Below are 21,157 nucleotides of genomic sequence, written 5' to 3'. Positions count from 1 at the left end.
ACAGACAACAGACTTCACAATATTAGCTTATTTTAAGAAATATACTCCTCCTCTATCAAAATTTCTTCAGAAAATGTGTCAGCCTTAATACTAAAATTAGTCTTCACAACAATTCAAGTTCGTTTGTTGAGACATTTGCTCAATATTAATGTTTAATATTTATATATTATTTCTACTCCTTTATCTAAATGAACAATAATTCTTTAATTTGATTGCATTATAGAAGAGATACAACATTGATCACCTGTTCTGTGAAATCACAGCTACACACATAATCAAATGGCTTTAAATTGCCAGGTATATACTGGACATCATTAGGTTCTCTGGAAATTTTTTTGTATATTATTTACTTTTCTTTTTCCTCTTCCTTTACCATTCACTCTATATTGTAATTGCCCTCTGAAAAACAGGAAAATAAATTGTTCTCCAAAGTTTTATGAATAAAAAAAGCTGAAATAACTTGTCAAATTAGAATTTTTGGGATTTATAGACATCTTACTTAATAATGCACAAATATGTAAATTGACCATACCTTCGCTATGCCACCAGCCAATCAGGAGTGATATGCAAATGAACCCAACCAAGATGGTGGGTAAATTTGTATACCCAGGCGGGGCAGGCAGCACCAGGCCCCAACTGTGAGGGTCCAGGTCCATTGCGGGCCCGGGGAGGCAGGGAAAGCAGCGACAGACCCAAATCGTGAGGTCCAGGCCCCATTGGGGGGCTCGGGTAGGTGGAGGGGCAGCCCCAGGCTCCACCCCCAAAGTCCCGGTCCATAGGGGGCCTGTGGAATTGGGTGTACAGCACCAGCCCCAACCTTGGGGTCCAGGTCCATCAGGGGTCTGGAGAGGTGGGGTGGGTGGTGCCAGGCCCAAATCGTGGGGCCCAGGAAGGCAGTGCCAGGCCCTGCCCACAAAGTCCCATTCCATAGGGGGCCCAGGGAGTCAGGGCGGGCAGCAAGTGCCAGGTCCCAACCACTAGATCCAGGTCCATCGGGGGCCAGGGGAGGCAGGGCAGTCAGAGGGAGGCTTTTTAGGCTGCTGGAGGGCATGAGAAAAGGCCCACATTTCCTGCTGTTTCTAGCAACACAATTGTCTATGTATTGTGCCTGAATTCTTCCGCCCCCTTACAGGGACTCTACATTCCCTTGAGGGTTGATTTTCAATGATAGCTGTTTATGGGAATTACTTGAGAGGGGTGTGTTGTGTGTGTGTGTGTGTGTGTTTAAAAAGATGATGTCTAGCCGAAACCGATTTGGCTCAGTGGATAGGGCATTGGCCTGCAGGCTGAAAGGTCCTAGGTTTGATTCCGTTCAAAGGCATGTACCTTGGTTTGGGCATATCCCAGTAGCGGCTGTGCAAGAGGCAGATGATTGGTGATTCTCTCTCATCGATGTTTCTAACTCTCTATCCCTCTCTCTTCCTCTCTGTAAAAATCAATAAAATATATTTAAAAAAAGAGATGATATCTATACCCCTAATCATCTCATTTTCCTTAATATTTCCCAATTTTTCACATTCTTAAAATTGTTTCCCTGTCTGAATTGTTTCAGACAGGGAAACAATTTACATTTCTGTGATTCTGATTTGAGATATGTCGCTTCACAAAAATCTTAGAGACTTTCTCAAGTTTATTATCATTTTGAAGTCTTTGTGCTATATCTATGGTAAATATTTCCAACTGTCTTATCCTAGAACATACCCTTTTTCCCCAAAAATAAGACTGTGTCTTATATTAATTTTTGCTCCCAAAGATGTGGTCTTATTTTCAGGGGATGTCTTATTTTTCCATGAAGAAGAATACGGTACACATTTATTGTTAAATGAAAATAAAGGAAATTTATTACCTGTATACGGTATGGTAGTACGGTAGTTGTCAACACAAACCAGACAAACTGAATCCTACAGTATCAAGAATTTACTCATTTATTCAATGACAATCATGTCATCATCTTCTGGAACATCAGCATAACAATCCAATTCCTGAATTTCCTGGTGAATTTCTTGTGACTCCATTTCTTTCAGAATCAGTGGACCAAATCTCTCATGTTTAGCCTGGGGGGGTGGGCTTATTTTCGGGGGATGCCTTAAATTTCACTCAGAAGGAAACCTGTAAGTAAGTCTTATTTTCGGAGGATTTCTTATTTTCGGGTAAACACGGTAGTTGCTGAATGATATCCCCTTAATTATGAGAGATATGTATAAAACTGGTAAACATTAAACTGCTTTATGAGGGTGATTCTAAAAAGCCACAATGCTTTTAATAGAAAATACAGGTTATAATAATAGAGAAAAACATTGTCATTTACACCTGAGAGCTAATTTTTAATTGCATCTCAAATTTCATGGAGAAATATACTGGAGAAAATAAAAGGAAGACAAGTGTCAATAAATTGCAACCCAAAATAGGCATTGTTGTGTGCATAGAAGATTCCACCTCCCATCCCTCAGAGCTGTATTATTTGTAACCCATATGAGACTTACAGATAGACTAAAAGGGACCTTACACTTAACACATACATGCAATAGCACAGTTATTAAGTTTCTTAACAGCATCCTTTCTGAGTCTAATCAGAAATCAGATGGTAAGGTAAGAACTATTTCTAGAATTATTTTTCTTGATCCCAGAAGCTATCCAATGTAGTCTTAATCCAAATACACATAGACAAGTCAAATGCTAGTCTCCCAGAGAACATGGCATTTCAACTACTTCAGCTAACTCCATGGCTGTTTTTCTGTTTGCTTGTTTGCTATTGAATTATTCAGACTCATATTTGTAATTTAATGCTTTCATGTGAATGTGAACATTATAAATGCCAGTTAATATATTATCATAAAATCCCACATAAACACACTTTTTAAAAAAAAGGTTAATTTCAAAACATATTTGGCATTCTCTTCTTAACTTTACTCTATTTTCAATAATAATAAAAACAATAAGAGTGGCCAATATTTATGAGGTATTTACTATGAAGCAGATATTATGATTTATGCTGTAATTGTGTCAGTGGTTCCAAACAGAGTTGATGAACTTAAGGAACGTTTTAGAAATTTTTTGGTGTGGTTTTATTATTGTCACAATTTGAGAAGCACTATTAAATTTAGTAAATATAAACCAGAGAGAATCCTCCTGCAATACATAAGATAATTCTTCCATACTTCCAATCCTCCACAAATATTCTGTATCTGAGAGAAATTTCAGATATGCAATTGAACATTGTGTAGTTAAAAATACTTTATATTATGCTAAGGGAAATAAGCCAGTCAGAGAAAGAAAAAACCATACGATTTCACTCATAAGTGGAATCTAATGAACAAATTGAACTAACAAGCAAAATTGAGACAGATTCATAGAGTGGGCTGACAGTTTTGAGGGATGGGCAGGCAGAGGGAATGGAGGAGTTGAGCAACAAAAGGGAGAAAAAGAGAGAGAACTAATGAATAAAAACAAGAGTGTGGTGATTGTGGAGGAGAGGGGAGTGGGTGGAGGTGGAAGAGGCACTAAGGAGATAAATGGAGGTAGAAAAAATAAAATAAATATGATAATGTTCTGAATGTGTAATTTTACCTTGCTTTGTATTTATTATTCTGAATGCAGCCTTTTAAACTTTGCCATACTAGTTATCATAAATTATCTTTTCATGGTTTAAAAATGAAAACATGAACTTGGTATTCCAGAACATTAACTATCATGTATGTAAATTGAATATTGTATATTGTTGTGTTAAGACAATGAATATCAAGTTATTGTTGTTGTTTTTTTAAACATTTTTAAATAGGAAAAAATTCCTTTAAAAAATGACATCACCAAATGCAATATTTCTCATGACATTTGAAGAATTGATAAAATTGAGGATTAACTGGCATTTATAACATTCACATTCACATTTTTTCTATGCATAAGTATAAGGACCTGACTACTTTATTATGTCATCTAGTGTTGTCATGCACAAGTATATATATTGCTACTTTTACTTTTATATTATTATTTGGGTACTTACGTTTTTTTAAAACTTACTATTTTTTATTTAGGAGGGTAAAATAGATATTAGAAAACTTTGTTGCATGAAGGGGAAATCATATTTTATTATGTTCAGAATTATTAATGTATATTATTTTATTTAAGACTCAAGTTTTCAACCAGGAATTATGGGTTATTATCTTTGTATTATAAATGAACCTTAATCTAAGTCTCACATCTCAAACTAAATCTATTTCTTAGATAGGACACAAAAAGCATGACCCACCTATAAAAGAAAATTAGATAAATTAGACTTCATTAAAATTATTTCATTATAAAGTTATTTATGGCTTAATAAGTCCCAAATAAATACAAGGTTAGGGAACATAAATAATAATGAGTTTTGCTCTAATTTTTTCTACTTCTATATCTTCTATAATTACCATTTCTCACTGAAGTTAATATACTTACCAATCTTCGCTACCCAATATTAATCCAAAATTTACATGAAAAGTTTTATGCTTCAAGGCAATGCCGATTCATTTTCAACATTTCCTGTTTAATAAAACTCTCATCTTTGTTGGGGAATCACAAACCTTGCGAAGTCAAACACATTTGACTGCTAACAATTTAAAGAATCCCTCCCTGATCCTTTTGGTTTTAATACCATAAATAATAGGATTCATCATAGGTGGAATGAGAAGGTATATATTGGCAATAAAAATGTGGATATATGGAGCAATGTGGTGACCAAATCTATGAGTGAGAAAAGAGAAAAAGGCTGGTGTGTAAGATACCAAGATGACCCATACATGGGAGACACAGGTACTTAAAGTCTTCAGGCGAGCAGCTTTGGATGGAAGATTAAAGACAGTGAAGAGAATAAGGGCATAGGAACAGATGATTAATATGAAATCTAATCCTCCTGTCAGGAATGCCACAGTTAGGCTGTAGGCTCTCTGAATTTTGGTCTCAGTGCAAATCAGCTTTATTAGGGCCATAAATTCACAATAAGTATGGGAGATGACATTAGTTTTGCAATAGGAAAGCCACCTCAGCAGGAAGGGGTGTGGACTGAGGAGGATAGCTCCTCTGAAGACAATGAACATACCCAAGCCTACAATCACTGTAGGTGTTAAGATAGTGAAATGTTTCAGTGGGTGGCAGATGGCTACATATCTGTCAAAAGCCATGGCCAAGATAAACCCAGATTCCATAGTAGACAGAGAATGGATAAGATACATTTGTGTGAGGCAGGCTTCAAAGTAGATCTCTGTGTCATTGAACCAGAAGAGACTGAGTATCTTGGGGAGTGTAGAGGAAGTAAGCAGCAGATCAGCCACCGAGAGCATGCAGAGAAAGATGTACATAGGTTCATGCAGTTTGTGGTCTGTCTTGACAATTAATAAAAGAGCAACATTTCCCATCAGTGACAGTAGGTAGACCAGGCAGAAAGGAATGGAAATCCATTTGTGGACAGCCTCCAATCCTGGAATTCCAAGCAGTAGGAAGATGGTTGGTTGCAGACGGGTCCTGTTATAACCTGCCATTATCCAAACAATGATGTTCCATAATCCTGTCCAAATTAAACATCATAAAGATTTTAAATATATAAAGACCAACTTTTTTATTGTTATGGCTGGGAAGATATGTTAACATCCAATAACATGCAACTGGCTATTGAATAATTTAAGTAATAAATTGTCTAAATGCATCAATACATAGGCTCAGCTTTTTGGATAAGAAAAATAGTATAAAGGAATTCTTATATCCCTTTTCTCTTCCTTCTCTTTTTCTCTCTCTTTTTCAAAAAGTATTATCCAATTGGCTAAATACATTTTAGCAATATTATGTAGTTTTTAGATATAGTGTCGATATATTCTCAAATACCAAGGTAGACTTTTCTACCATCTGAAACAGTCAAAAAATCATCAGGTTGAGATCAACAATTTGTATATTTAACTCTTGCTACCAACTCCCAAAGAGCTTGCTTATAGTTATAAGGAGAAAGGAGATTTTGGGAATACTAAAGAAAAATTAGTTCAATAAAGAAATGAAGACAAAACTGATCTTCTATTGGAAGATGAGTAATTGAGTTAATAAAGGAAGGAGCCTTATCTTCATAAAATCAGCGAAACAGAATGGTAAGAAATCACTTTGCAAAGATAATCCAACATAGAAAAATGACTAAGTCTGGAAAGTGTGGCTGTTCACGTTACTAGATATTTGTCCTCTTTTTAAAATGATCAATTAAATTCTCCCAAAAGGTACATAATATTGTATATTCTTCAATCATACAATTCACTTGATGCTGATTTTTGCTTTCCAAGTAAACTTCAATGCAACTCTTGGCTCAAGATAGCAGGTGTGTCTTGGAATATATTGTTTTGGAAAGGTATCCTAACAATCCTAAATTTTAAATTGATAAATCATTACTTTGGTTCAAATATTTGCATATAATAAGCTTATATAATCTTAGTCATCCTTTGAGTCTGAATAGAACAAAATTTAATAAAAACAAATATGGTTTTGAGCAAATGTAGTTCAGGACTAAATTCTAAGGCTAGCTTAACAAAAACTATGTATAACACATACATCTCAGCTTAAATATCAAATTAATATTCTATCTTACTTTTTGTCAAGTCAAGAAGTTGTGCCATCTTTCAGACAACCACAAAGTCTAAACCTTTACTGCTGTGACTGGTCCTAGGACCTCCAGCCTAGGCTCCACCATTCCTTTATCAAGGAAGCACTGAATTGTCCCTTCTCACCTTATTCACAGCTCCTCTGTCTTTCATCTGATTGTCTTACCTCTATAACTAGAAGGTCTCACTACTCAGCATGAGGCTCAACATACTATTGGATTTAATTACAACAGGGTCCATTACACTTCTTCTCCTGGGGGAGTAGAGGCCTGCAAGGAATATCCTATGTATAGACTCTTATAGGAATGCTATTTGATTGTAGGCAGTTTCACTAATCTGTCTCAAAAGGCACAATTTGGTCTTTTGGAAGGACTCAGTCTTATGGTGTCCATACCACTTGAATTCTGAGCTTAGACATTAATGGGAGATAGACTCTGGATTCCAGGTCTTGTGAGATAATTGGTTTATTGTACCCAGGGGTTTAAGCACTAAATGCTTCCTTATAGAGCTAGTAGTGGAGGATATTTTGGAGCAACAAACTTAAGAATAATCATGGTGATTGTATTAATCTTTACATGCCTCTAGATATTCTTAAATAATTCACTGAACCAATGTTAGTTCTGAAAATCAACTAAAGCCCCAGGATATTTTATAGTATGTTTCTACTCTTCAATTCCCCTGAAATTTATTTGTTTGATTGAGTACAGTGTATGCATTATCACCATGTTTTAGTTGGGATGTTATACAATGATTGGATATATTTTGCTACACATATATCCCTTATCGTTCTCTTCTGCTCTGTATTTTAGGAAGTGAACATTACAGCCTATGTTTCTCAGGATCATAGATCATCTCTCTTTAGACAGGGTTTGTTCAATGTCCTAGGACAATTCTCTCTATTTCTCTATTTCTTCAACTGCATCTATTCCATGGCTCCGGATTTTGCCAAAGGGTACTTCCAGGGTTTCAGCTTCTAATGAGAGACTCATATTTCTGATTTGTGATTCAACTAGTGGTGCCTCTGTGTGTTGCTGGCTAGAGTTGTTGTGGATTTTTGTGGTTTCTAATTTCTGGGAGTCCTCACTGTCAAATGTTGGGTTTATTTGAAGTTCTATAATGTGTGTAAATAATTAACTGTATTAAAGATTCTCTGTAATAAATAATATTTTCTGGTTTGATTCTGACTAACATATTGGCCACTCATAGTAATATAGGGCTAGTTACCTCAGAGATTCATTACATTGAAGAAATGATAGAGTATTGTGTTCCTAGTTATCTCTTTAAAATATTAGAAAGGGGATAATCAAAAGATACCAACAACCTCAACAGAAAAAGATGTCATACATGAAAAACTCACAACTTCTTTGTGATAAATGATGAAATACTGAAAGTTTTTCCTCTATGGTCAGGAGCAAGACAAGCATGCCCTCTTTTACTATTTGTATTCAATATAATACTGAAAATCCTAGCCAAAGAAATTAGACAAGAAAATGAAATAAAAGGCATCCATATTGGAATGCCTTTTATTTCATTTTCTTCTCTTTGCAACTAAAATAACCTTATAAATAAAAAAATATAAAGATTTCTCTCTGTCAGTCACACACACACACACACACACACACACACATGCACACACACTCTAGACCTAATATATAAATTATCAAATTACAGGATACAAAATTATCATGTACAAAAACAGTTGCATTTCTCTACACTATAAATGAGCCATATGAAAAAGAAATTAAACAATTTCATTGACAATAATATACAAAAATGAAAGGCATAAACTGAAGTTAAGATTAAAATTTATACACTGAAAACTGCAAAAAATGCTGAAAGAAATTAAACACATATAAATGGAAATACATCTTGTGTACATGAATTAGAACACTTAATATTGTTAATATGCCAATACTATCCAGATCGATCTTCAGATTCAGTGCAATTTCTATCAATGTTGTAATGACATTTTTTGGTAGAAATATAAAAATCCATATGAATTCTCAAGTGATCCGGAATATTTAAAAAAAAAAAATCTTGAAGAAAAAATGGAACTTACTAGAAAGGTATAGTAATCTAAGTGGGATAAAAACTTATATATAGACTATAGAAAGACTAAAAAGCCTAAAACTAAACTCTTACAAAGATGTTTAAATAATTTCTGCAAAGCTGCCAAGACTATTCAATGAGGGAAAGGTAGTTTTTCAACAAATGGATTGAAACACCCAGATGTCTACATACATAGAACGAAGATGAATTTTTATCTTACATAAAAAAGAAGACACAAAACAAACAAACAGACAAAGAAACAAAACAACCTCAAAATGGATGAAAATCTAGATGGACGACATAAAATTCTTAGAAAAAAAACCTGTAAATTTTGACAAAGAATTTTTTTGATATGACAAAGGCAATAAAAGTAAAAATTAATAAACTAGATTTTATCAAAATTAAAAACTTTTGTGCATCAAAGAACACTGTCAACTCAGAGAATAGGTAAGGTAGAGAATCAGAGAAAATATTTGCAAGCCTTATATTTGATAAGCAATTAATATCCAGAATATATATTTTAAAAATCTTAAAACTCAATAACAATTTAAAAAAACACTGGATTAAAAATGGGCAAACAATTTGAATAAGTGTTTATTCAGAAAATTTGTTCAAATGACCAATAAACACACAAAAAATGCTTAACATCACTAATAATTAGGAAAATGCAAATTAAAACCACTATGAGATAACATTTCAGAATAGCATTATTAAAATAATAGTTATTATTAAAAATAAGAAAGAAAAAATTATTAGTGTGGATGTGAAAAATTGGAAAGAACATTTGTGCATTTCTAGGAGGAATGTAAAGTGATACAGTTGCTATAGAAAATGGCAGGACAGTTCATAAAACTTAAACATGGAATTACCATGTGATCCATCAATTCCACTTTTGTATATATACCACAGAGAAATAAAAACAAGGATTCAGACAGATTGTTGTATGTTCATAGCAGCATTATTCACCCTACCAAAAGGTGGAAACATTACAAGTACCATAGATTGATGGATGAGTGGATAAAAAATAAATTTACATAACATTAAAAAGGAAGGAATTTCTAACACATGTTAAAACATGAGTGAACCGTCCAGACCGGTTTGACTCAGTGGATGGATCCTTGGCCTGTGGACTGGGGCTTCGATTCTGTTCAAGGGCTTGTACCCTGATTGTGGACACATCCCCAGTAGGGGGGGTGTGCAGGAGGCAGCTGATTGATGTTTCTCTCTCATCGATGTTTCTAGCTCTCTATCCGTCTCTCTTCCTCTCTGTAAAAAAAAAAAAAAAAAAAAGTCAATAAAATATATTAAAAAAACAAAACAAAACAAAACATGGGTGAACCTTGAATATATAATGCTAGGTGAGCTTGCCAGTCACAGGAGGACAAATATTTTGTGATTTTATCTATGTGAGGTGCCTAGAATAACTAAATTTCTAGAGACTGTAGAAGAAAGACTGTAGAAGAATTCTTTTCAAAGTAAGTAAAGAAGTGTGAGTGGAAAATGATTGTTCTATGAATATGAAGTTTCAATTGAGAAAGATTAAAAAAAAAAAAGCTCTAAAAGTGAATGGTGGGGCTGGTTGCACAACACTATAAATGTACTAATTCCATTGAACTGTATAAACTTAGAAGCAGTTAAAATGCTAAGTTTTATGTTATGTATACTTCACCACAATAAAAAAAAAACAACCTCTGGGCATTCCCTCAGGGGTGAGTAATGTGACCCCAGAGACCTGGGGAAGGCAAGAACATGGGGGTGTCTCTGTGGTTGTTGGGCAGAGAAACAAAGTCACAGAGCTCTGCTTACCCATAGCCCAGAACTCGCTTGGGCCAGCCACCCTTGGTGTCAGGTTGAGGAGCACTTTGTCTGGGCACCTGACCACTGGTGCTACAGAATCACGTTTTTCCCTGGAGCAAAGGGTGCACTATATGAGCAGCTCCAGGGCCAGCATCCAGGGACATCCCGGCAGGCACCCAGACCAATGGAACAGAACTGAGAGCCCAGAAATAAAACCACATGTATATGAGCTAATTATTGTTGACAAAGAAGCCAAAAATACACAATGGAGAAAAGAAAGTCTCTTCAATAAACAGTGCTGGGAAAATTAGAAAGCCGCATGCAAAAGAATGAAAGTAGACCACAGATTATGCTCATATACAAAAATTAATTCAAAATGGATTAAACAACAAAGATATAAAGTCTGAAACAATAAATTACATAGAAGAAAACATAGGTGCTACACATGTAGAGCTTGGTCTTAGAATTTGATCCCCAAAGCAAGGGAAGTAAAAGCAAAAATAAATGAATGGGGCTATATAGAACTAAAAACTTCTGTACAGAAAAAGAAATGACTAACAAAACAAAAAGGCACCTAACCAAATGGGAGGTGATAATTTAAAACAACAGTTTAGTTTTCAAACAAGGCATTAATAATAAAAATATAAATAACTCATACAACTTAATAACAAATAAATAAGCAATCGAATTTAAAAACAGTCAAAGGATCTCAACAAACACCTCTCCCAGGAAGACATAAAAATGACCAAGAGACATAGAAAAAGATGTTTAACTTCACTCACTATTAGGGAAGTACAAATCAAAACTACAATAAGGTACCAACTACCTCACACTTGTTAGAATGGATATTATCAACAAGGCAGATAATAACAAGTGTTGGAGAGGATGTGGGGGAAAAGAAACCCTCATTCACATAGATGGGAATGGAAAACAGCATGTATGTGGTTCTTCAAAAAATTAAAAATAGAGTTACCATATGACCTACCAATCCCTTTTCTGGGTATCAGCCTAAAAATCTAAAATAAAAAAAAGTATAAAGATATATGCCTCTCTATGTTCATGGTTGTCAAGACATGTAGACAAGTAAAGTATTATTAATAGACATCTGGGTGAAGAAGATGTGGTACATATAGACAATGGAATACTACTCAGCCTTAAGAAAAGATGAAATAATGTTATTTGGGACAACATGAATGGACCTTGAGAATATTATGCTAAGTGAAATTAGTTAGTTAAAAAAAAAACTAATAACCATATGATTTCATTAATATGTGGGATAGAAAACCGAAACTCATAGATCATCTGGTTACCAGGAAGAAGGGAGTGGGGACAGTAAAATTTAAAGGGAGCCAAATCAATGGTGATGGAAGATGATTTGATTTTGGATAATGGACACACAAAGCAATATGTAGGTCATGTATCATAGAAATGCACACTTGAAATACATATGATCCTATTAACCAATATCACCAATAAATTTAATAAAATAAATAATTGAATGATCAAATGATTTTATCAACAAAAGACATTAAAAGTAATTACTATATTCTTATCACTATTCTATTGCACTGCATTAAATCTATCCTATTCTTCAGAAGAGCTAAAGTTATCAATATGTGGCATACAATGGAACAAGACAATGTACAGCAAAGAAAATAAAACACAAGTTTTGTTGTTTTATTTTTTATTTATTCTTTTGAGGTGTTGGTAAATTTACTAAATAAGTGGCTAAAAGGGAATGAAATAAAATACATTCATTATATAAATAACAAAAATACAAATAATGCACAAATACAAAGATGGTAATATTAAATATTATAGTTCTTAAAGCAGTTTAAACAAAGGGTGCAGAACATAGAAAATTATAATCATAGTGGAAGAATCTAAAAAAATAGCTTATTATGTTTCCTCTATGCCATAGCACCAATCTTTATGTTTTATTTAATTACCATACAACTGTATGAGGTAGATGCTTACTTTATCACTGTTTTTACATATTATAAAATTGAGGGAAGGGAAATCTAATGGCAATAAAGCTACCCAAGCAATGAATATTGGACTTGATCTGAAACAGTCTAACTATAAAGCCTGGATACTTAAATATTAAGTGATTAGAATACCTGGAAAAATGTCATGACATCTAAATTATACCACAGTAAGAACGTTAGTTTGCACATCAATTAAGGAATCAAAGAAACATTGCCAAATATTTCTAGTTCTCCAAAATAGAAAGCTTTACACTCTCCCCATATTTGATTATGAAGTGAGAATGGTGAATTCAGAGATGTTAGTCTGCATGTTTAACAATAGGTGTGAGCTTCTAATGATAATAAGCAAGGGGAGATAAAAAGTTTCAAAGCATAAATATCAAAACACAATTTTTACATATCCAAATTATAAAACAGGTCCACAGATTTTAGGTTGTATTTTTTAAAAAATAATAAGAAATAGATAACTGGATTGGGAATCTAGTGTCAATGAACTTGTAAGTCCCTGGTAGTGGGCCAATAAACTATTTCAACATTGTTGCTAATAAGAAATATCAGATCTTGTTTCTTGATACTGGGTTCCAAGTCATATAATAAATAAATGAGGTAGAATCAATGCATATGGTGGCCTGGTAATTTGGTAATATTGACTAATATTTATCAAAATGGGAATTCATGACCTCAATTTTAAAAGCCAACAGATTTCATGATATTAGCTTAATTTAAAAAATACACTCCTATGAAAATTTCTCCAGAAAATGGGTCAGCCTTAATACTAAAATTAGAGCCTTCACACCAATTCAGGTTCCTTTGTTGAGACATTTGCTCAATATTAATGTTTAATATTTATATATTATTTCTACTCCTTTATCTAAATGAACAATAATGCTTTAATTTGATTGCATTATAGAAGAGATTCAATATTGCTCACCTGTTCTATGAAATCACAGCTACACACATAATCAAATGGCTTCAATTGCCGGGTATATACTGGACATCATTGGGTTCTCTGGAAATTTTGTTTATATTATTTCCTTTTTTGCCCCCCCCTCTTCTTTTACTGTTCACTCTATATTTGTAATTACCCTCTAAAAAGCACATACCTAGGAGGAAAATAATTTGTTCTCCAAAGTTTAATAAATAAAAAAGCTGAAATAACTTGTCAAATTAGAATTTTTGGGATTTATAGACATCTTACCTAATAATAGACAAGTATGTAAATTGACCATACATCCACGACACCACCAGCCAATCAAGAGTGATATGCAAATTAACTCAACCAAGATGGTGGGTAAATTTGCATACCTAGGCGAGGCAGGCAGCACCAGGTCCCAACCATGGGGGTCCAGATCATTTAGGCTTCTGGGGAGACGAGGTGTGTAGCACCAAGCCCAAACCAGTCCAGGTCCATTAGGGGCCCAGGAAGTCGGGGCAGGCAATGCCAGACCCCAATCATGGGGTCCAGGTCCATCATGGACTCGGGGAGGTGGGGCAGGCAGTGATAGGCCCTGCCCACAAAGTCCTGTTTCATCGGGGCCGAGGAGTGGAGGTGAGGAGCGCCAGACCCAAACTGTGGGGTCCAGGTCCATTGGGGGGCCTGGGGAGGTGGAGCAGGCAGCCCCAGACCCCACTCCCAAAGTCCCATTCCATGGGGACCCTGGGGAGTTGGAGGGACAGCACCAGGCCCAAACCGCGGAGTCCAGGTCTATCGAGGACCCGGAAAGGTGGGGTGGGGAGCATCAGGTCCCACCCACAAAGTCCTGTCTCATCGGGGGCCCAGGGAGTTGGGGTGAGCAGAGCCAGACCCCAACCATGGGGACCAGGTCCATTGGGGGCCCGGAGAGGCAGAGCAGGAAGTGTGGAGGCTTTTTAGGCTTCTGTAGGACATGAGGGAAGGCCCACATTTCCTGCTGATTCTAGCAACACAATTGTCTATTCATTGTGCCTGAATTCTTCTGCCCCCTTATAAGGACTCTACATTTTCTTGGGGGTTGATTTTCAATAATAGCTGTTCATGGAAATTGAGGTGTGTGTGTGTGTGTGTGTGTGTGTGTGTGTGTGTGTGTGTGTAAAATATTCCAAACAACAAGTCTACCCCTTCAGAAATTAGTGTTCCAATTTTGTTCATTTTCCATAGATTCTGATTTTGCTGATTTGGAGAGTATTCAGCCAACAGTAAATTTTAAGTCCCTGAATGATTCTACCCTGTGGGTTAGAAGCCCCTGCTTATGTTTATGCAAACACAAGAGCCACATGTCCAGGTAAAATACAGGAATCTCAATTGTACAGCTCAATAAATGTTTACCTATGTCTACACCCAGGTAGCCACTATCCAGAATGTTCTGTTGAATCTTTCTCCATTAGCAACAAAGACAGAACCAGCTACTTATCTTGGAGAGAGGGAAAAAAGAAAACAAAGGAGAATGTATGGGAATATGTAATAATATCTCAGAACGGTACTTCCCAATAATTTTATTTATCAGATTATAGGCTCTTTCTCATCTGTGTTGTACTTATCGGCAGTCAGATATCCCCAAGCGGTCCCAGGGCTACTATTATGATAAAAAAAAAAATACATTTCAGGCAGTAAATGCAATTCAGCTTGTGCGAGTGACAACAGTTATTGTCCTTACATTATCTCTATTTATTCTTGAACCATTTTTTTTTATTGATTGATACAACTAAAATTAGGCAACTTTGACCATTAGTATCCTAAGAACATGTTCACGTATTTTCTTGGTCCTTACTCCATACACAATGGGGTTGAGAAATGGGGGCACCAAAAGGTACATATTTGCAATAAAAATATGGACATGTGCAGGCACATGTTTCCCAAAAACGGTGAGTAAAAATGGAAAAACCTGCTGTGGAGTAGAAGACAAGAATAACACAGACATGGGATCCACACGTGCCCAAAGCCTTAAGGCTAGTGTCTCGCGATGGCAGGCTGAATACAGAGCGCAGAGTAAAGGCATAGGACACAGCAATGAGAATCGCATCACACGAGCCGATGATTGTAGCCATACTGAGGCTATAACGTTTGGTGGCTCCTGTGTCCATACACGCCAGCTTCACCACAGCCATGAACTCACAGTAGGTGTGGGCAATTCTTCGAGTCCTGCAATAAGGCAGCTGTTTGAGCAGGATGGGATGTGGAGAAAAGAAGGCTACACCCCGAATCACCACAATGATGCCCATTATAGTGATGTGAACGTGGGTGAGGATGGTGCTATGGCGCAGTGGATGACAAATGGCCACATAACGGTCAATGGCCATGGCCAAAAAGAAGCCTGATTCCATGGCAGTAAAGCTGTGGATGAAAAACATTTGGGCCAAACAGGCATCAAAGGCAATGTCATGGGCTCCAAGCCAGAAGAGACAGAGCATGCGGGGGAGCGTAGATGTGGAGAGGACCAGGTCAGTGACCGACAGCATGCACAGGAAGAGGAACATGGGCTCATGAAGGCTTCGCTCTGCCCTCACCACTGCCAGGATGGTCACATTCCCCACCACAGCCACTATGTACATGGAGCAGAAGGGAATCCCGATCCAGACATGCAGGTGCTCCAGTCCTGGGATGCCCATCAGCAAGAAGGTGACAGGAGAGGGATGAGAAGTATTGAGAGGAAACATGATGATTTTTTTCTTTGACTTTTGTAGTGCTTCTGAAGGTAAAGTTGCTATGTCAAGAGGATCACAACCAGAAGCTATGACTTATGAAGATTATGTTCAGAAGGTCCATTAAAAGATGTGTTGTTAAAAACAATTTAAATTCATAATCTGGAGTATTTGAAGTCATTAGAATCAGATGAATAAAATTAGTAATAACATACCAAATTATTGTTTTTAGAAATATAGAAAGATAATACTTATATCATTTCAGAACCTATTAGTCACTTAGTCCTTTCATTTCCAGTAAAATATTCTATCTGCAGTCATACTTGTCCTTAATTCAACAAATATTTATTGAGCAGTTATGATGCTTCTCCTTTAAGATCACAAATAGTAATTCTCTCATACGAGTGAATTTTCCGTAGGTGGCAGTGATCAAATCAGAGGCCTTGTGAAAATTTTAGAACATTCTTTAAAAGACCTTTAAGTGGAAATAGAAATAAATGGTCTCTGTCCCCCTCTGTCTGAACATGATGTTGAAATCTTTGGCAGAGCTTTTGAAATAGGATTAACTCAAAATACATCTTCAGCCTTTCATTTACACCTCTGCATGTGTGACTAATCTGACAAATGAAATATTCTGGTTTATTTTCTATTATTTTCTTCTACTATGTTCCCTTGAAGTAGGCATATATTAAGTTTTTTATATTACTATATATTGTTAATATTTCTTAGCATTAACCCCACTCACTACCTTCTCATCTTCATTGTCTTAGACTAAGATAATTTCACTGTGCAGATAAAACCTTCCTGTGCCTTTTCAGTTGTTGAACCCGAAACCCACGTTCTAAACTATGCACAGAAGTCTACTCATTAAATTGGTAAATAGACCCAATGATGTTTGAAAAATTAGTTACTAACTAAAACAGATTTCTTTATACTTTTTCCCATAATTCCAATGAATAGTCAAATTTCCCTGACAGAGATTCCTTGGAATAAAGTAGTTGAGTATGAAGCAGGAAGTGGAAGTGTTCAAAAAAAAGAAAAAGGACTCTTCAGTCACCACAAATGCTTAGGTTGTAGAGAAAATTTTGGTTTCTAATTTCCTGTTTTCCCATCTACCTCAAGGCAATACGTGGTACTTGAATAGTACTACCATTAATACTTAAGGAAAATCCACTTCCTCTGTCTCAAACCAATTGTTAAAAATATAACAAGCATCGATAAGAACTTGCATAAAGATACCTATGCTTTTCAGAATCATGACAACACACTTACCTTCTCCAAATACCATTAACTAGAGAAATATTACCTAAGTTTTTATATTTACATTTCTGGGCTTTATTAAGTGAAAAACACTGGGACGATGCAAAGATGGCTTTTTAAAACAAACTGTTTAGCTTTAAATAAATAATTACACTTTAACTTTAAGCAAGTAATTTATAAGGCAAAAACTTACCTCAAGTGGGAAGGTAGAATGAATTATGTAGACATGAAATTAAGAAATCAAATTTAATTTAGTCAAGGAAAGCATTCTTGAATAAATAGCACTTATGTTGGAATGTAAAGAATATATGACTTCAGCCCATGAAATTTTAATATAGATGAATAGGTATTGATATATCTATCTTTCTGTCTATCATCAATCTATCCACATATGCACGCACATAAACAAAGGAATATAAATAGAGTTACATCAGAAAAGGCAATCATGTTGTAATGAATTAAAATCTAATGTAATTGGGATGCTAAGATTATAAGGAGATAGATCCAAGTGAGATGAGAAGGGCCCACATATTCATGTATAATCACATATAGAAAATTTTATAATCCAATCTCTAGATAAAGGCTGAATATCACTCAGATATTCAGTAAGTATATGTCAGAGGTATAAATATAATATGGAGCATTACAAGAACATATTTATAAAGTGAACACACATACATACATTAGTTCCCAAAATACTTTTTTTTTGTACAAACATGCATGATATAATCTAAGTGATACCGTCTTCCTAAAAATACCAACCTGTAGTTGAGTCCAAACATTATAAGGTATTCATAGTTTTGTTCCATAATAGATTCATACAAAATGAAATATGGTCAAATTGAGAGATCATTTTTACTTCTATAATATCCTTAAGTAAACTTTTGCTTCCTAGAATCCAATTTCATATTCATTTCATCTATAGAGAATGAGAAATGTTCATTTTCTCTGTTTCAAAGGATTATATCTCTTCCCTTGAATCTAAGTCAGTTGTAAAATTAAAAAGATACTTTTTTGAGGGAGCCCCACATACTTTAAAAAATTATTTAGGTCACTCAGAATATCTCTTTCTCTACATCCCTTTCTAGTTTCATAATAGCCTTAATTAGCTCAGAGAGAAACTGATTCAGAGAAGGAAGCAACCTAAAAGTGGAGCTTCTATATGTAGAAACATCGCTGTAGTAATCTCAGAGGATTAGCAGGAATAACACCTGACACAAACAGGTCCTTATGGAGTCATTGGGAGAAGGGGAAATGTTTGTATTATTGGTAATTCACAATCTTCCTAATTTCAGGGATAGTAATTTACCTGTGCATTCCCTTAGGTTTATAGCTATCCTTCAGTATCCCCCAGTTAAGAGTACCAATTCTAAAGGGAACTGAAGACACTTTTCTTAAATAGATCAACTGCATTCAAATATCAACTTGAGACATAAACCTTGTAGTTAAGAAGAGAGTTGAAAGATATATTTAAAGTGTTTGGGAGGGGAGATAAAAATTTTTGTATCTGTCAAAACTTCAAAAATGAGGAAAAGATTAAGGTATTCTCAGAAAACAAAAGCTAAAGGTGTTTATTACCACTAGGCCTACTCTATAAGAAATATTAAAGGGACACCTTCATGTTGAAATTAAAGGAAGCTAGAGAGTAACTCAAACATATACAAAAATATAAATACATATACAAATAGAAAAACCAGCATTATCATAATTTTAGTTCACAACTCCACATCTTATTCTTCTACAGAATTCAAAAGACAAAAGCACAAGCACAATTATAAACCTATGTGAATGGGTACACAATACATAAAGATGTAATTTGTCACATTAATAACCAAGTGTGGGAGAAGAACTCCAAAAGAGTAAAGTTTTTTGTATGTGATTGAAGATAAGTTGCTATCAATTTTAAATATATTGTTATAACACTAGGATGTTATGTGTAATTCCTAAGAAAATATAGAATATGCACAAAAGGAAATGACAAAGTCTTGGAAGGTGTCATTACAAAAATCAACTAAACACAAAGGAATGCAGTATGGGAGGATATGAGGGGCAAAAATTGTTATAAGACATACAGAAAACAAAGATGGCAATAACAATTCCTTCTTTATGAGTAATTACTTTAAATGTAAATGCTTTAAACTCTCTGGTCAAAACACATAGGTAGAATGTCAGAATGAATTAAAACACCAGGTTGTAGACTTCAGTGTACCAGTTCAGCAAGTGAGAGGTTGGAACTTAAAAATTTGCTCTAACAGTAAAAAATTAGAACTATTTGAAAATCAACAACTCTTCTCGTATCCGTGAGACAGGGAAGTCTGCTGCCCCCAAAATTAAAGAAATCAAAAGTGAAAACAGAAAAATCACAATTTAACAGAACAGAAATCTCCACAAGAAACAGTGCCACGCCAGGAAAGTGAACTGTTATTAACTAATTGCTGGAGGCTTAGTGTAGGAAGCCTGAGATAAACTCCAGAGGGACCCAGTCATTGCTGAGTCCTACAGTTTTGAGTTTTGTCCCTAGGAGTTCACTATGTCCTCTGAATATCACAGAAAAATCTGCTCAAGCTTTGGGCAGGGTATGGGGGAAATGAACCATTTTTGAAAACACCAGACCATTCTATTCTTCTTCACAGAGTCTTCCTTCAGAGAAAAACTAACTATTCAACAAGAACCTTACTTGATAGGTTTTTTTTTTTTAAAAGGAAGAGAGAAAGAAGACAGCGAAGGAAAGAGGAGAGAGAGAGAGGAGAGAGAGAGAGAGAGAGAGAGAGAGAGAGAGAGAGAGAGAGAGAGAGAGAGAGAGAGAGAGAATATGAGTATGTGCCCGGATTAGGAATCAAACTCACCACCTTTCGGTCCATGGGATGACAACCAACTGAGCCATACTGGCAAGGGTACTGGGTAATGATCTACTATACTAAGTAAACTTGGTAAAACACATAAGTCTCACACCTGAACTTCTATATTCATTATTTTACTGTAGTCTTGACATAAAAAGAGCTGATTAATGTAAAATATATAAAATTGCAGATCACACATGAACAGTCATCTGATTATGATAAATATGCTATAAGATGTTGTAGAGGATAACATCTTTTTTCTATTCAATATATTATGCTGAGTAAATGAAATATTCATATGGGAAAAAATTAGCCTTGATTCCAATCTCACACCACTAAGGGGGGAGCAGAGTTTTCCAGCCCCAAATTGTGGGATATTTAAAAATAAGCTAGCTATTTTTTAAAAAAAACAAAAGATTCAGGAAAAACCATTGACCTTCCCTTTAACTGCCTCAAAGTATTTTGAGACCTGCTCTAGCAAGGAAACTGTCATCATAGATAACTACAGTTTAATATGAACTAGTATGTGATAGATATAGTGAAAACCTAGAAAGCCCATTTGACCAAAGTCTTCTCTGTGTCCCATTGTTAACGATGGTCCAACAAAAACATATGTTAACATTAGAATGTCAAAATTTGTAGAGAGTTTTAGTATTTATTTTCAGAGATAGAATATGCCTGGAAGCAAGATCTCAACAGACTGAAAAAAATGCTTTGGAGAGTAATAGCTTGTACTTCAATGCATTTGAGGTACAGGAGGGGACATAAGGAAGGTTGCATTAAGGTGAGTGAAAACAAAGTGGAGATTGTATTAAAAACACATTGAGTATATAAATCTTGGGGTCATGCTTTAGTAGGAGGGGTCTGAAAAGGAGGCATTTCAAAACTGTTTTAAACTAGATTCATAGAATCGATAGACAAGGCTTGCTTAAGGCAAATATGTCTTTTATTGAACAAGTTATATATTCTATGGTGACTACCTATCATGACCTGCCAGGAA

The 21,157-nt window shown here is 35.3% G+C and overlaps 2 protein-coding genes across 2 annotated transcripts; both read right to left on the bottom strand.

The window, feature by feature from the left end:
* Positions 1–4,565: 4,565 nt before the first annotated feature.
* LOC118713237 (olfactory receptor 52D1-like) lies at positions 4,566–5,522 on the bottom strand. The gene has a single exon (XM_036427644.1). The coding sequence runs from the start codon at positions 5,508–5,510 to the stop codon at positions 4,566–4,568; it is 945 nt and encodes a 314-aa protein (XP_036283537.1). The 5' UTR covers positions 5,511–5,522.
* Positions 5,523–15,126: 9,604 nt separating this feature from the next.
* Positions 15,127–16,072, bottom strand: LOC118713714 (olfactory receptor 52D1-like). The gene is given in 2 exon segments (XM_036428619.1): positions 15,127–15,276; positions 15,278–16,072. Coding segments are annotated over 2 exon segments (945 nt in total).
* Between the last annotated feature and the right edge of the window lie 5,085 nt (positions 16,073–21,157).

The sequence above is a fragment of the Pipistrellus kuhlii genome, unplaced genomic scaffold (genome assembly GCF_014108245.1).
Source record: "Pipistrellus kuhlii isolate mPipKuh1 unplaced genomic scaffold, mPipKuh1.p scaffold_m20_p_9, whole genome shotgun sequence".
Taxonomy (NCBI): domain Eukaryota; kingdom Metazoa; phylum Chordata; class Mammalia; order Chiroptera; family Vespertilionidae; genus Pipistrellus; species Pipistrellus kuhlii.
The sequence above is the reverse complement of the archived record's forward strand: the minus strand, read 5'-3'. Positions and strand labels throughout refer to the sequence as shown.